The sequence below is a fragment of the Malania oleifera genome, chromosome 7 (assembly GCF_029873635.1).
Source record: "Malania oleifera isolate guangnan ecotype guangnan chromosome 7, ASM2987363v1, whole genome shotgun sequence".
Classification (NCBI taxonomy): domain Eukaryota; kingdom Viridiplantae; phylum Streptophyta; class Magnoliopsida; order Santalales; family Ximeniaceae; genus Malania; species Malania oleifera.
The window spans coordinates 97966857-97981547 of record NC_080423.1 but is presented as its reverse complement, the minus strand read 5'-3'; the positions used below and the strand labels follow the sequence as shown (position 1 = coordinate 97981547).

Here is a 14691-nt window from a genome sequence, read left to right as displayed (position 1 = left end):
CTTCCAATGCTATATATTTTTTATTTGATCAAATTTAAAGACGATACTCTTAAAATTAATTGAGTTTTTTGGTGTCATTAATTATAAATTCATTTTTCTTGTTGTCTAGACTCGTTAGAAATATTCTTTTACGTAAAATTTGAAATCAATCAATTGAAAAATGTCAAATCAGCATTCCTACCGACACATAAGAGCAGTGGAGGATCTATGCATCTTTTAGCTATTCCCACTAAAAATTTTAAAATAAAGAAGAGTTTTTGGTAAACTTACAAAATGCCCCCATTAAAAATACTCATTTGCCCCTGCTTCAAGGCAACTGTCAACTAACATGAAAATCATGAATTTTTGCTAAACAAATGTTAGTTAAAATAACTTTTATTAGTTTTAGGGATATTTGTTTGATCTAAATGATCTCTGGACAGAGGTAAGTCTGAACTGGTCAGTGAACTAGTTAGACATTAGAGTATTTGATGACAATTCTGAATTTTCTTAAAACTCCTATGATATAATCGTATGTGGAAACTTGTCTAGAACTCATATTCATAAGTCTCTTTTCCAATTGTTTATCTTATAAAAATTAAAATGACAAAAAACTCAATTCCCAAGTGATTAAAATTATGATAATAAATTTTATTTTTTTACAATAATAAATTATATTATTTTCATTTATAATTAGTAATTAAATATATGACAAAAAACTGTAGCTTATTTAATTGCTAATTAATTTTGTCAAGTATTTATAGAGAAGTTAAAATTGAAAAACAACACATATTCAGATATTAGATATCAAACGGTTAAAATAATTCAGATTTTAGATTCAGTGACCGACTCAAATTTAATTCAAAATTGGTTCACTAATGAATTTAATGTTCAACACTTAATACTTAATTTTACCAAACATCCCCTTAAATGTAGAGTATTTGTGGTTTAATTATTTGCCTTGAAAATATGAAAAAGAAGAGCATATTTGGGGCCTAGTTGGTTGCTAAAACAATTTCTAATTTTAATGTTTAGTTTTCTAAAGAAGATATTATAAATGTTACATTATTTTTTAATTTTTAATATTTATATCAAAAGGGATGTTTAGTGAGTAAAATCACAAGTTAGTCCCTCTACTATTAAATAAAATTGATTTTAGTCCCTATACTTTTAATTAGTACAATTAAGGACTTGTATTTATTGACTTCATGCAATTATTTTTGACATTTTAATTGAATCTAAAAATATTAGTGAGTCTTAATAAAGCTGCTTGCACTTATTAAGTGAAATTGATATTACTTGTTGTATCACTATTGTTGTTAATAAGCTTACTGTTTGAAAAAAAAATCTCAAGAAGTTTTACTTGTTATGATGTAATTATGACTTTGAGTATATAATTAGTACAAAATAATTAAAAAATAATATATATCTTTTCGTAACTAATAATATTTGGGCCCAAATGAGCCGACTAATCTCCAAGGATGGAAGAGTTTTCTATTAATTTTAACTCTCCAATTGATAACCATAAAAATAGTTTAGATAACAATTTTAATTAAATAAAATTAATTAGAAGTCCTTAATTATACAAATAAAAAACTACAAGGATTAAATAAATTTCAATTAAAATATAAAGAAGAACTTATCATTTCACTCATTGTTTAGCTATCACAAAAAATTTTCAATTCTTATTTTTAGATTTCCAAATAATTATAAAAAAAATGACGCTTTTTTTTTTTTAAATTTTTTTTTGAAAAATCATACAAGGAGAATAAAAAATGAACATAATAAAAAAGATATTTTTTGAAATTTTCTATCCAAATTTAGAAAATAATTATTTAATTTTTTTTAAAAAAATAACTATTTCTTTGAGTGAATGGTGCCAAGACTTTTACTATTTCTATTTACTTTTTTATGCACATGTTGTAAAAGTGAAAAATAAGTTGGCTTTCTAGTAATTCTTTCGAGAAATAAAAATACAAAACCAAAAATTATTTTCCACAATTGAAATAAGCAAACCCCTATATTTATTATTTATTTTTTGGGATAATTCATTTGCAGTCCCCCAAAATTTAGACTTATTTTCATCGCCCCTCGTGTGCACATGCTCCCTTAACAGTTTTAGATTAAGCAATGCCCATCACAATTTTAATTTTGTTGTATTAGTGCCTCCCATATCTCTAAACTAGTGTTAATTTCAATGATTTAAAGGATTTAATTCCTCTCAAAAATTTTTTCACTGTTTGCTTGAGATATAGTTGAGGGAATATTAAAAATACCATTGTCATTGAACTTGACTTTAAAATAAATGATTTGTGTTTAGAACTGAGTTAGAGTTTATGTTGGACTAAAAACACATGCAATTCAATCAATTATAACTCAAGGGATGATAAAAAATGATCTCAAAATTTTGGAAGCAAATTGAAATCAAACCATTTAAGCCATTTGTACACACTAATTTGGAAGGTGGGGGCAATGTAATAATTAATTTAAAATCAGGGTAGACATTGCTTAATTTGAAACTTTACCGGGGCCATTGAAAATGATCCTAAACTTTAGGGGATATAAAATGAAATTAACCCTTATTTTTTAAAAATATACTTATACATTTTTTTACCCCCAATGATAAAATATTTGAGCCTGCCACAGCACTTGAGATGTATGATTTGGTTAGTGGATCAAAACATTAATATAACTTGACTAAACATTAAATTTTTCTAATTTAAAATTCAAGGAAAATTTCAATGTAGTTTAACATAAAATTTCAATATATAATAAAGCACTTAGTATTCTTCTAATTAAAACCATCGTAGCTACTGGGACATAAATATCAAAGAATTTTTTATTTTTAAATTTTCAATATTTTTCAATGCAGCCTTTAGTCACCAACTTAGCACTGAGCAATTACAGCCTATTGTTTTGGAGTTGGAGAAGATCAACCAACAACCATTATTGACAATTCCATTGTTGATTCTCAGGAGTCCCTTCTGCTTGAATGTTTTTTATTGAGATCAGATTTGACAAATGACATCGAAATGATTTTAAGAAGGTTAGGAAAGTCGGGAAGGCAAGCTTCATGAAAAGTAAGAACTTTTGAGCAACTGCAGAAGAGTAAAAATGAAAGAAACCGTTGTGCCAAAAGGGGTTAAACAAAATACGGAACCTGCAACCATAATGCCCAAAGACGAGTTACGTCTTAGTCCCGAGTAGTGAAGGCGTAGTGGTTAGGATTGGAGGTGGGGTGATGAGGGAGCTAAAAAGATCATCTAAGTTGAGCAAAGATCTAGCTAGGCTTGCCTCCTTGATCAAGTATGATGAGGGGACAAAGACATTGATGGTGATAATAGTGACTAATGAAAATTCTTTCTTGGAATGTCTTGAGGTTTTAGAAAAAAGGTGGGCTGTTTCCCTTTTGGTTAACCCAGTTTGGCACAACTCTTCTAGAGCTGAAAACAGCGTGCATTAAGCTTTCAAACCCTAAAAAAATTACAACAAACTTCGAAGCAATGTTATTTATATGGCTAAATGTAGAGAAATAACACAAAACATTCTTGCATAGCAAAACATATACTCACAAGAGCTAAAAGAATTGATTCCTGATACAATTTGGTGGCCAAGATTTAGTTTCAACTATATGGATTACTATACAGAAACTTGATTCTACAAAGATGACCAATACACGTTCTTTTGGGGTAAGAAGCCAATATTTCTATTCATTTTCAACCCCTCCCCACTTCTTTTACTTTTCCCCCTCCTTTTCTACAAAATGAAGGAGTGGAATAAAAAATTACATGAAAAAAAATATGGTAGCAGTCATAATAGAGAATTCGACTCTGGTGAAGACAACCATGGGATTAATATGAGCACATACCCTCATCGCCTTGAAAGCATAACAATGTACAAGTATATGTCCTGTTCCACACACACATACAGGGACAAGTTAAACAATTGGGCAATAAACTCATCTAAAAATAATCCATTTGTATAATGAAATCATTATGTCAACTATAATGGTAGTGATTTGTTTGGTATGCAAGAATGGAATGAAATAAAACTAGCCTTCATATTTTTACATGTCACATAATTTTTAAATTTATACCATTCCAACATACCAAACATGAAAGGAAATCAGCATCATTGAGGCATCATAGGTATTTCCAAGTTAATGGTGTCGTAAGGCAATCTCTTTTGGTGTCAATTGGAAGCTCACAGTAGGCTTGAGCCACACAATGGGAGGTAATCCATATTCCATATCATAACTTTTCCACCCCTCTTCGAACCAAGTTTTAACCACCCTAGGGGACGGATTGGAAAAGGAATGTCAAGGCTATGAAATTCTAGCATTAAGAGCTTACTAAAATATTCAATGTAAATATATTAATTTTCATGCACACAAAAATATAGAGAAAAAATTAATATACTTGAATAATAGAATTCTAGCACCACATTTCTAATTCTCACGTATCACCAAACGGGAGAACCATTTTCCTGGAAGCTGGACTAGAAGGCATGCAGGAGGGACAAGGCACTCAACTTTCATCCCACAAGCCGAAAGAATGTGGATTTAAAAAAAAAAAAAATTTTATTTTGGGCTTGATTTTACGTTATTTGCAGGCTTTGCAACACTATAACTTGGGGACTCTTTGATATATATTTTCTATTTTCATTTCTACACTCTGAAAAAACATGTTATGACAACACGTTAGTTTATATTGCTTCTTTCCTGTTCCTGTTATCAGTTGTTGCTACAATACTTCAATATTAAGGACTCACTTCTATGGATTAAACAATTTATTCTATAAAACTAAAATAAAAATAAAAATAAAATGACCATGTAAATATCCAGGGAACTGATTTGTATGGAGAGAGGGTGAGCAAGTTCATACTGACCATGTTATTCATTAAAGTGATATTGGAAATTCCATTTGATCTATTAGGGATATGCTAAAAAGTTGGGGGCAAAGAGAGAGAGAGAGGAAAAAAAAGAGGATCGGGCATGCTAAAACCAGTTGTGACATCTGGAAACACTACAAACCAGCAGCAGCCACCTGGCAGTTTCGCAAACCAGCTGTCGACACCTAGCACACAGATGGCAGCACCGCAGGACAAGCTGTGTCTTGACAATTCCAGCCCAGCAGAGCAGCCTCAGCACAGAAAATACCACAAACTCTTGTTGTAAACCCTAATTCTAGAGAGAGAGCGAGACAGGAAAAGAGAGAACTCTCTAGAAAATTCAGAGAAAATCAGGAAAAAAGTATAGGAAATTCAGAGGGAAACTTAAACTGAGTTTGAAGAAGCTAGAAATCAAGGTAGGTGTTCTTAATTTTCATTTATTCACCTAGGGATTTTGGGTATTCAAAGGAAATAGAAATAGAATCTTGCATAGAATTGAATCACTAGTTAGAGATTTAAACTTTTTATTTCTAATTACTTGATAAGTCTACATATATGTTCCCTTTGGTCACCATAGCTTCATATTTTGTTTTTTGGGAAATTTTCATGCGATAGATATTTTTCTTGTAAGGATGATGATTTTACTTGCTATAATATAGCGTGTGTTTGTGTATTTATTGAATTGCTATTATGTAAAAAAGCTGGCACTTCGTGTATGGTTTGTCGCTGTGATTTTGTGGGATTTGAGCAAGTGGGGATTGTGTCTCCCTTGGGTGAAAGGCCCTAAACCTCCGGGAGGTACTTCCGCATTAAGTGGTAGTTGGCCAAGCTGAATTTTCGTACTTGTTTGAGATAAAATGTGCACTTAGTTGGGACAGCACTGCTATGTAGAAAAAAAATGTGTAAATGCATGCTATTTGGATGTTTTGCGATGGTAACTTTAGATGAACAAATTGCTTAGAGTCAAGAGTGTGCTCATGCATATTGCTTAGAATAAAGCGCGTGTTCAGGCACCCTGTGATTATGCATGCATATAAGAAATTATATGCTAAAGTATTGAAGTCCTTATCTGAATAAGGGAGAATTAAGAATGTCTACTGAGCTCATGGTTGCTCACCCTATTCCTCAACAATTTCAGGTCCAAATTGAAGAAGAGATCCATTTGTTAAGTTCTCCAAAAAAACTGCCATTTTTGAGATGTATTACAGACTGGCAGGAAGATGATAGAGATACTAAGTATGTATTTTCATTGGCGGTTATGTATGTAGACTGGGAAGTGCAAAGACGTATGAAAAGTACAACTCAATATAATGAGCTTGTCATTGAAAGTAAAACTATTTTAGTTGTTTTATGAAATACAAGTATATATCTTGTGCAAAGACTGCACATTTCATTTCTTTTCTCTTCTCTATTCGCCTATTGTTGTTGCACAACAATATTTGAGTGGGTTGATTCTGCACATTTCATTTCTTTTCTCTTCTCTATTCGCCTATTGTTGTTGCACGATGTGATATTTGCATGCATGATTCCTACACATTTCATTTCTTTTTTCTTCTTCATTGCCTATTGTTGTTGCACAGTGTGGTTATCTTTATTATTATTATTATTATTATTATTATTATTATTATTATTGTTGTTGTTGTTGTTGTTTTTTATAATTCATGAGTTTCTTGGGAGTTTCTATTTCGTAGGTCTAATGATAGGGAGGCAGAGGAACTCTCAGCCTCATGTTTGCTTGAGGGTTTCTATCCTTCCAATAGGGGAAGGACACTTAGTTGTGGACTCTTCATCTCTGAGAAGACTTCCCGAGTTGAACGCAGAGGACGTCGGCCGAGAATCCTCCCTTGCACCTCGTCCAAGTCTCGGTTGAGTTCGGCCAAGAATTCAAAGACTCGTTCACTCTCGAGTCTTTTCTTGTATTGGGCACTGTCTCTAGGGCATTCCCATTCTTCCTCAACGCTCAAGTCGAGTTCTTGCAAGAGATTCCTCATCTCCAAATAGTAGTCCGTGACTTCTCTTTCTCCTTGCCGCATCTGCCATAGCCGAGTTTTGATCTCAAAGATTTGGGAGTAGCTTTCAACGTTTGAGTACGTCTCTTGGACAGCATCCCAGACGCCCTTTACCGACGGTAGGAACAAATAGGTATTGCCGATGGAAGGTTTCAGGGAGTTCACCAGCCACGCAGTCACCATGGAGTTCTCGGACTTCCACTTCTGCAGATCCGCAACATCGGTTGAGGCAGGTTTGTTCTTCTCACCGGTAAGGTAGCCTAACTTTCCTTGGCCTTCAATCACGAGTTTGACTGATTGCGCCCATTCACGAAATTTTTTTCCGTTCAGTTTCTCCATCGAGAGTGGGAAGGACGAGCTGTCTAGCCCATTCAAATTCAAGGTGGAGGTGGCTTTAGTCTCGCCATCGAGAGCTTCAGAGGTGCTCGACCCTCTGCTGTTGACGGCTCCTTCTCCCATCATTAACTAGGATTTAGAAACCCTAACTCTAATATCATGAAATCAGAATAAGTTTTCTGTATTTCTTGAATAAATTTGTACAAGCCAATACACAATACTTATAATACAATCGGCTATTCTAAATATGGAAACAATCTCCTAAAACAATCGCTCTCAATAATATACAATCCTCTACATAAATATCCCCTAAATCACTCCAAGATACTCGGGATTTTTACACTTGACTTCGCTCTGGGTTAGGATTCAGTATTCTGCCTCGTATGGGCTTTTGCAGCTGGGTATTTTAAGGGGTGTGTTTTTCTGATTTAACTGGAAGGCTGTGTTATTTGATTGTAATTTTTACTTTTTTATTCTATTTCCTTTTTGGGAAGATTATTTACGCTCATTTTTGCACACTTTCATTTTTATGATATTTCTTCTTTCTCTATATATTAAAAAATAACAATGTGGAAGACTAAAGCTTCCAACTAAAGTAGTTTCGGCTACACTGCTTGGGAAACTTTGTATAGAGGGATCTTGACTACTGATAAAAAGGACTACAGTGGTTAATAGATACTGTCTAAGCAAAAAAGTGGCAGAGAGTGCATCATCTTCTAATTAGCTGCAACTGGTCGAGGAGTATTTGGGACAGTGCTTTGCCCATAATAAAGAGTCCCCTGGATGGCAGCAGGCTTACTCACAGGAGAGTTGTGGGCCTGTCTAAGACTGATAAAACCCAAAGCTGATTCCTGTGACCATTTTGCTGGATTGTTTGGAGGGAAAAACTATGTGTTCTTTTGAAGGAATTTAAACTTCTCTTACTATAGTAAAAAATGGATAGCTTGAAACATTTTGTTTCGGTTTAATGGTCAGAATTTTGTTGAAGCTCAGGCCGCCATTGATTTTCTAGATATTATCTCCCATACTTTTCTGTTTTCCTCTACTTGGGTTTCACCTCCTTGGCACCCTTAGGTTACATTTGATTCAAAGAATGCCTATTCCTTGGAATAGATTAGTTATAATTGGGTAGTTACAATTTGTTACATAAAAAATATGTTATCATAAAGCAAATAACAAATTGAAACTTTTTTATGAATCCATAATGAGTAGACAAGGAATAACTATTCCCAAATTTCAACATGGGAATCATTCCTCTCTTATTACATGTTGCATGAAATAATGACTATTTGAGGAATAGATTTACCACTATTATCAAATTTCTCATTATATTCCATCTTATTCCAAGATATAGCTGTTCCGCAAACTAAACGTAACCTTACTGTTAATGTTGTTCTTGATTATTAAGAAGAAACCCCATCTGAGAAATTAAAAGGTACTTTTTTTCTAACAGAAACAAGAAGGTATTCATTGTAGACTTACATACAAAATACATTAGTCAATTGGGTGTTTGTCAGCCTGGCGAGATGTATAATGTGCTGAAAGCAAAAGCAGAGAGAGGAAGGCACTGGCTACAAAGATTGCATCGAACCACCGATGGTAAAAATCAAACTGAATATCTCCACCCAATACATCTGTTATGATCATCCTGCCAAGAAACACAAGGTCTGTCACTTAAATCAGCCAAAACCATTACTTACAAAATGTAATTTGCTAGCTTTTAAGTCATCTATTTTTCAAAACTACTAATCTACCAAATTCTAACATGACAAATCAAGCTAGAGTGCTTAGGAGATGAAACATAACCATGGTCTTAAATTTTCACAAAATTGTCGAAATTTCTGATTTCCATCACCCTTGAAATCGAAATGGCTGTCGATTTCTGTCTTGCCTAATTTCCATCGAAATCTCAAAAAATCATCCAAAATTTATCAAAATCTCCATATTTTAGCAAAACTTGTCGAAATTTGATCTATGTGATGAAATTTCCTTGGAATTCAAATGAGGAATTTAGGAGTAAAGTAAAATTTCTCTTTCAATTTATTTTTATCAAAACGAATGATTATTATAAGTGCTTTTGAAATTGTATGAAAAAAAAAACGTACAACAACATTTTATTTAACCACTCATTTCTAATTTATCATTATTTGTATAATAAATAATATTTAAATGATTTAAGAATTTCATTTGTATTAACTGATTCACTAAATATGTTTAATGTACATTATCTTACAAATATGTTTGACGCACATATTATATTACAACTTCTCCACCTTATACACAGCATAGATGTATTTACTTGTAATATATTAGTCCTAAAACTTACATTATTATGTCTTTTAATCATTTGTAAAGCTTCATAAAACATTCCATGTTCTACTACTGGTTTCCATTATTTTTTCAAATTGAAATCGAAATTGACATCGAAATTGAAATTTCCATACTTTTTGAGCTTCGAAATTTGAGTCAAAATTTAAATTTAAGACCTTGAACATAACTAACACATTTGATTTTTCTTACGTCGATACAGTTCAGTAAAGAAAATACACAACAGTAAAAGGTTAGCATTCTTTTGATAAGTGAGTACTTCATTGTTGGGACTCCAAGAGGGACTCACCCAAGCACAAAAGCCATAAGCAAGTTTCATCAGTCAAAAATGATGTCTGTGAAATCTAAAGAAGAACCAACATCTGTATGAAAGTATCCTGTTAATCTGAAATGCACGATAAGGAACTCTCATCTCCATAGAAACAACCACTTAGAAGGCCTTTGGATTTCTTTCTTCCAAATGAACCAGATTCCAGAATAAAGTGGGCTGAACTGCACATCCCACACCATACACTGAGCCTCTCCAAGCTAACAGCTCACCTCCACTTTACCAGCCATCACCCACTGAAAAACTAGGAGCAGCAGCTTAGATCAGGCACCAAAGTATCCTCTCCTACGCAACTTTCTGCGCAAAAAAGCAGCTCTTGCAGGCATTCTAGTCTTCCATATTGCCTTCCAAGGGAAGCTCTTTCTACCACTCTCTAGCATTTTACCACTGACTGATGGTAATAAGAATTCATTGTAAACTGTCCAATCTTTATTCAATATCCATCTGGCACTGTCCTCTTCCCCTCTTACCCTGCAAATTGTGCAAAAAGAGCCATGCAATCTCCAGCAGTCTTTGATCTCTTCATCTGAGAAGTTTCTTCTAAAATTAAGTCTCCAAAAGATTAGTCTTTTCTCATGGCAAAGAAATTACTCAATAGCACATGCCTCATCCTTATGATAAACTGCAAAGCATAATTTCCCGAATCGCTCTGCACGATGGTGGTTGGAAGCCCCACACCAGACTCCTGAACCCTTTGACCATTTTTCATGATATTCTTAATCTTTTTCTCAATCATTCTTACCTTTTTAAATCTGTTTCCATTTTCATTAATTTGTGGAAAGATGAGGGCGAGATCCCATGATTTCTCACAATTCTTCCAAGGTGGAAAGAAAAGTTCTTGATTTTGTTACTTTGGAGAACTATTCGATTCATATTTCTGAGATTGTGGGTTGCCGATTGTCCTTTTTGGTGCTGAAAAATGATAACTTTCAGTGGTTCCTCAGAATAAGGATTTTTTATCAGGGCTTTGGGAGTTGAATAAGAACTCTGGTGGTTTACTGCTCAGAATTGATGGAGGTTTTCTTCATCTAAAGTTGCTTCAGAATATGTGGGGAAGAATTCTGCGTATGGAAAGGTGCAGAGAAAGAGGTTCTGGTAATCATCTTTGTTTTCCAGAGTGTTCTGATGCAGATGGGCGGTGGAAGCTCTTCTTCGCTTCGAAGGGTTTTTTCTGTTTGTGAAGAGAGAATTTTGAAGAACGTGGGATCAATTTTTTGTTGTACCAACTGTGTTCCAAAAATTTGCAAAGGATCGAGGAAAACACAAGTGTGTTGGTTCTGAGAAGACTGAATACCTCTTATGCTGAAGTCATTCTGCTACAACGAACAATGCCAGTTAAACGAATATGCGAAGAATCTGGGATCTATTTGATGGCATACAAGGCATTTACTCAAAACCAAGGATACCAGTTAGCAAATAATTTGGGGTCCTCTTTGTTGGCGGGCAAGGTATTCATTTGAAACAAAGGGCACTAGTTAGAGAATAATCAGGGATTCTCTTCAATGGTAGGTAAGGGATTTCATTCATTCGTTGGGCGAAATGGTGGGATGGGGTCGGGATAGGGCTGTGATTTAAATTTTAAACCAGATGGAGAGGTAATTTCTGATTTGTACTGTGATGGGGCTGATGCTATTGGGCCTAGTGAAGTTAAAAAGGGGCCATAGTTAATCAGAATGGGCCAAGTGATGAAGAAAGGGAGAGAAGCAAAATTTGGTCTGTGGTTAAACTAATACTTTTAAGGAAAGGGGGCTGCAGTTAATCAGAAGGGGCCAAGTGATGAAGAAAGGGGGAGTAGTAAAATTTGGGCTATTGTAGAAAAAAAAAATTCTTAAGGAGTTACTGGGATTAACAAAAGATCTAGTGGAAGGATAGATTGGGTTGGGAGAGGACCGCTCTATTGCTGAATCTGATATGCAGTTCTCTGATATAGAAGTGAATGCTGTAGATGTTAACCGTAGGGTTGGAGAAAATGCATTACAAAAAGATTGTTGAAGTTGATAGTTAAAGGGGCGATGAAGGATCTCTAGAGGAAAAAATTGTGCAATCTAGTAAGTCACAAATGATTATTCCTGCACAAAAGACAATTTCTTCTCTTTTATTTTCTTTAGATGGTTCTAAGAAACAAAATGTTGAGCAGCACAAAGTTGTATAATTGAAAGAGAACGAGGTTGGAAAGGAAACCTTTTATGAGTCTCATAATGATTTGGAGAGCTTACTGAGTCTGAGACTCTGATAAGGGTTTATTGTTGGATTAGTTGATGGCGGAACAAGGGATAGGTAATGTTTTTTTGGTTATTCACCATAAAAGTCTCAGTGTGAGATAACATCTCTCATTCCTGAGGCACCATCTGACAATACAGTGGATTTAAGTGCTTGTTTCCTATACAGACAGCCTGAGGCGGGGGATGAAGCTTCTGAATGGACTTCTGAAGCTCAGCTTTAGGTTAGTGTTGACCATTTGAAGAGCACTGATAATCAAATACAAAATTTAGTTGAAGAGAGGGCTTTGCCTATTGTTACTTCAAGTGATTGTATTCCTGTTCATATTGTTAATGAGCCTGCTCTAATAGTAGAGAATAGTAAGGCTGAGAATGACCTTTTCATGGAAGATCAAGGGGGTCTCAAATCCAAAAGAGGTATATTGCCCATTCCTTCTTTGTCAAATTCTACTCTTAGTTCTTTATGACAGAAGGGTAAGTCTTTTGAGGGAGGGGTAGTGACAATTAATTCACTTGGAAATGAAAGAAACAACTGGGATCCTCAAAAACCCTTGAGAGGATGGAAGGTGAACTCTTTAGGAAAAATAAAATAAAATCAAAGTAGTGGTTTCTCCTAAGACCGGGGAAGAAAAAGAAGGTGCAAACAGAATTGAACAAGTTAGCTACTTTGGTGAATTATGGAGGGGGTCAGGATAGAGGTTTGTGGAGGCGGGGAGGGGGGACTAGTTAAATCATGAAGATCATTAGTTGGAATTTGAGGGGGCTAAGAGATGTGAAAAGGAGGTGTCTTACTAGGAAATTCTGAATAGGAGTTCCCCTGATATTGTTTTTGTCCAAGAAACAAAACTTGAGAAAGTGAATGGTGGTGTGATTCGTAGTATTTTTGGAGAGTAGGTTTAAGGAGTGGGAGGCTCTTCCTTCTCGGGGGCAGCTGGGGGAATTACCATTTTGTGGGATACTCGTTCTGTCATTAGAATAGATAGTCTTCTGTTATTTATTTATTTATTTATTTTGTTGGAAGTGAAAGGTAGGAGGCAAGGGTGGTTCTCATCGGTCCATGGTCCTTGCAGACCTGTTCTTAGGTCTTCTTTTTGGGATGAGTTATATGCTGTATATGGTTTTTGTTATCCTAGGTGGGGTTTAGAGGAAGATTTTAATGAGGTGAGATTCCCTAGGGAAAAGAGAGGGGGAGGGAGGTTTTCTTCGAGTATGAAGAATTTTGATAGTTTTATTAGAGATTGTGGGTTGAGGGATTTTCCTTTGGGTAATGCTTTATTTTCCAGGTCAGGTGGAGGGTTGGTGGAGTGGGGAGGGATAGGGAGGTTTTTGGCTGTTTAGAAAGATTCTTGCTTTCTACCGAGTGAGGAGGATGAGATTCCTAATATTTCTCAGCATATTTTGTCTAGGCCCAGGATCATTTCCCTAATCGACTATAGACTTGAAAATATGTGGCTTGGTCATAAGTCTTTTCAATCTTGGGTTAGGATATTTGGGGTGAGAATGTTAAGAAGGGTTGGGAAGGTTCTAGGTCTATGAAAAAATTAAAGTGTCTAAAATAAGTGTTGAAAATATGGAATTTGGGGACTTTAGGGTGACGAATACAATATTTTAGGTGAGATTAGTTTGTTGGATAGAAAAGAATAAGAGGGTAGTCTTTTGGAATGAGATAAGGTGAAAAGGTTAAAGTGGATTAATGATTTAGAGGTAACTTTTGGGGAATTGAGGAGTTGAAGGAAAAAGATACGTTTAAGTGGTTTAGGGAAGGTGACTGTAATTCGAAATCTTTCCATAGCTTGGCTTCTGGTAGGAGGAGGAGAAATATGATTATGGAGTTCAAGGGCTGAAGGAAGGAGAGGTAAGTATGGTTTTTCTTTGATTACTAAGGACATTACAGATTTTTCTGCTAATTTGTTTACAGAAGAGGATTGAAGATTTTTTGTAGGCCTATGTGGGCGGGGCTGGATTGGAGCCAAGGTAGTTGGAGTAGCCTTTTGAGGAAGTGAGGTTAAGGTGATTGTGTTTAAGATGGAGGGAAGGGCTTTCTTCCAAGATTGTTGGGTTATTGTTACAGGGGATTTAATGAAGATTTTTAATGAGTTCTTTTTTAATGGAATTTTGAGTAAAAGCAATAACTCAAGTTTTATTACTTTGGTGCCTAAGACGAGTGGGTCTATTAAAGTTGAAGATATTATGCCTATCAGGTTAGTGATTAGTGTGTATAAGATCATTGCCCAGGTTTTAGCTGAGAGGCTGAATTTGTGATAGGAGATGCTGTTTTGGAGGCTCAAAGTGCTTTTGTGGGGAGTAAGCAGATTTTGGATGCTATTTCATTAGCAAATGAGGTTGTTGAGAATGTTGGTAGAAGGAGAAATAAAGGGGTGCTTTTTAAGGTAGATTTTGAAAAGGCTTATAATCGAACAACTTGGACCTTCCTTGATAGTATCTTTTTTAAAAGAGGTTTGGTCAAAATTGTGATCTTGGATGAGGGGGTGTTTATCTAATGCTTCTTTCTCTGTTATTATTAATGGAGAGACTAAATCTTGGTTCAGGGCTTTGAGGTGGTGTTAGGCAAGGAGATCCACTTTCTCCTTTTTTGTTTGTT

General features: G+C 34.9%; 1 protein-coding gene across 2 annotated transcripts in view; it reads right to left on the bottom strand.

Moving 5' to 3' along the window:
* Positions 1 to 3506: 3506 nt before the first annotated feature.
* The window catches only part of LOC131159282 (GPCR-type G protein 1), a 97005-nt gene continuing 85820 nt past the window's right edge, over positions 3507 to 14691 (bottom strand). The window contains exons 13-15 of one of the 2 annotated variants that reach the window (XR_009137776.1): positions 8697 to 8862; positions 4089 to 4271; positions 3507 to 3888 (exon numbers count right to left, since the gene is read on the bottom strand). Coding sequence is in view for 1 of the 2 variants with exons in the window: in XM_058114037.1 (XP_057970020.1) it covers positions 8709 to 8862 (154 nt within the window). In the remaining variant the exon portion in view is untranslated. The remainder of the gene's footprint in view (positions 3889 to 4088; positions 4272 to 8696; positions 8863 to 14691) is intronic. The other variant, XM_058114037.1, reaches the window with a different exon arrangement.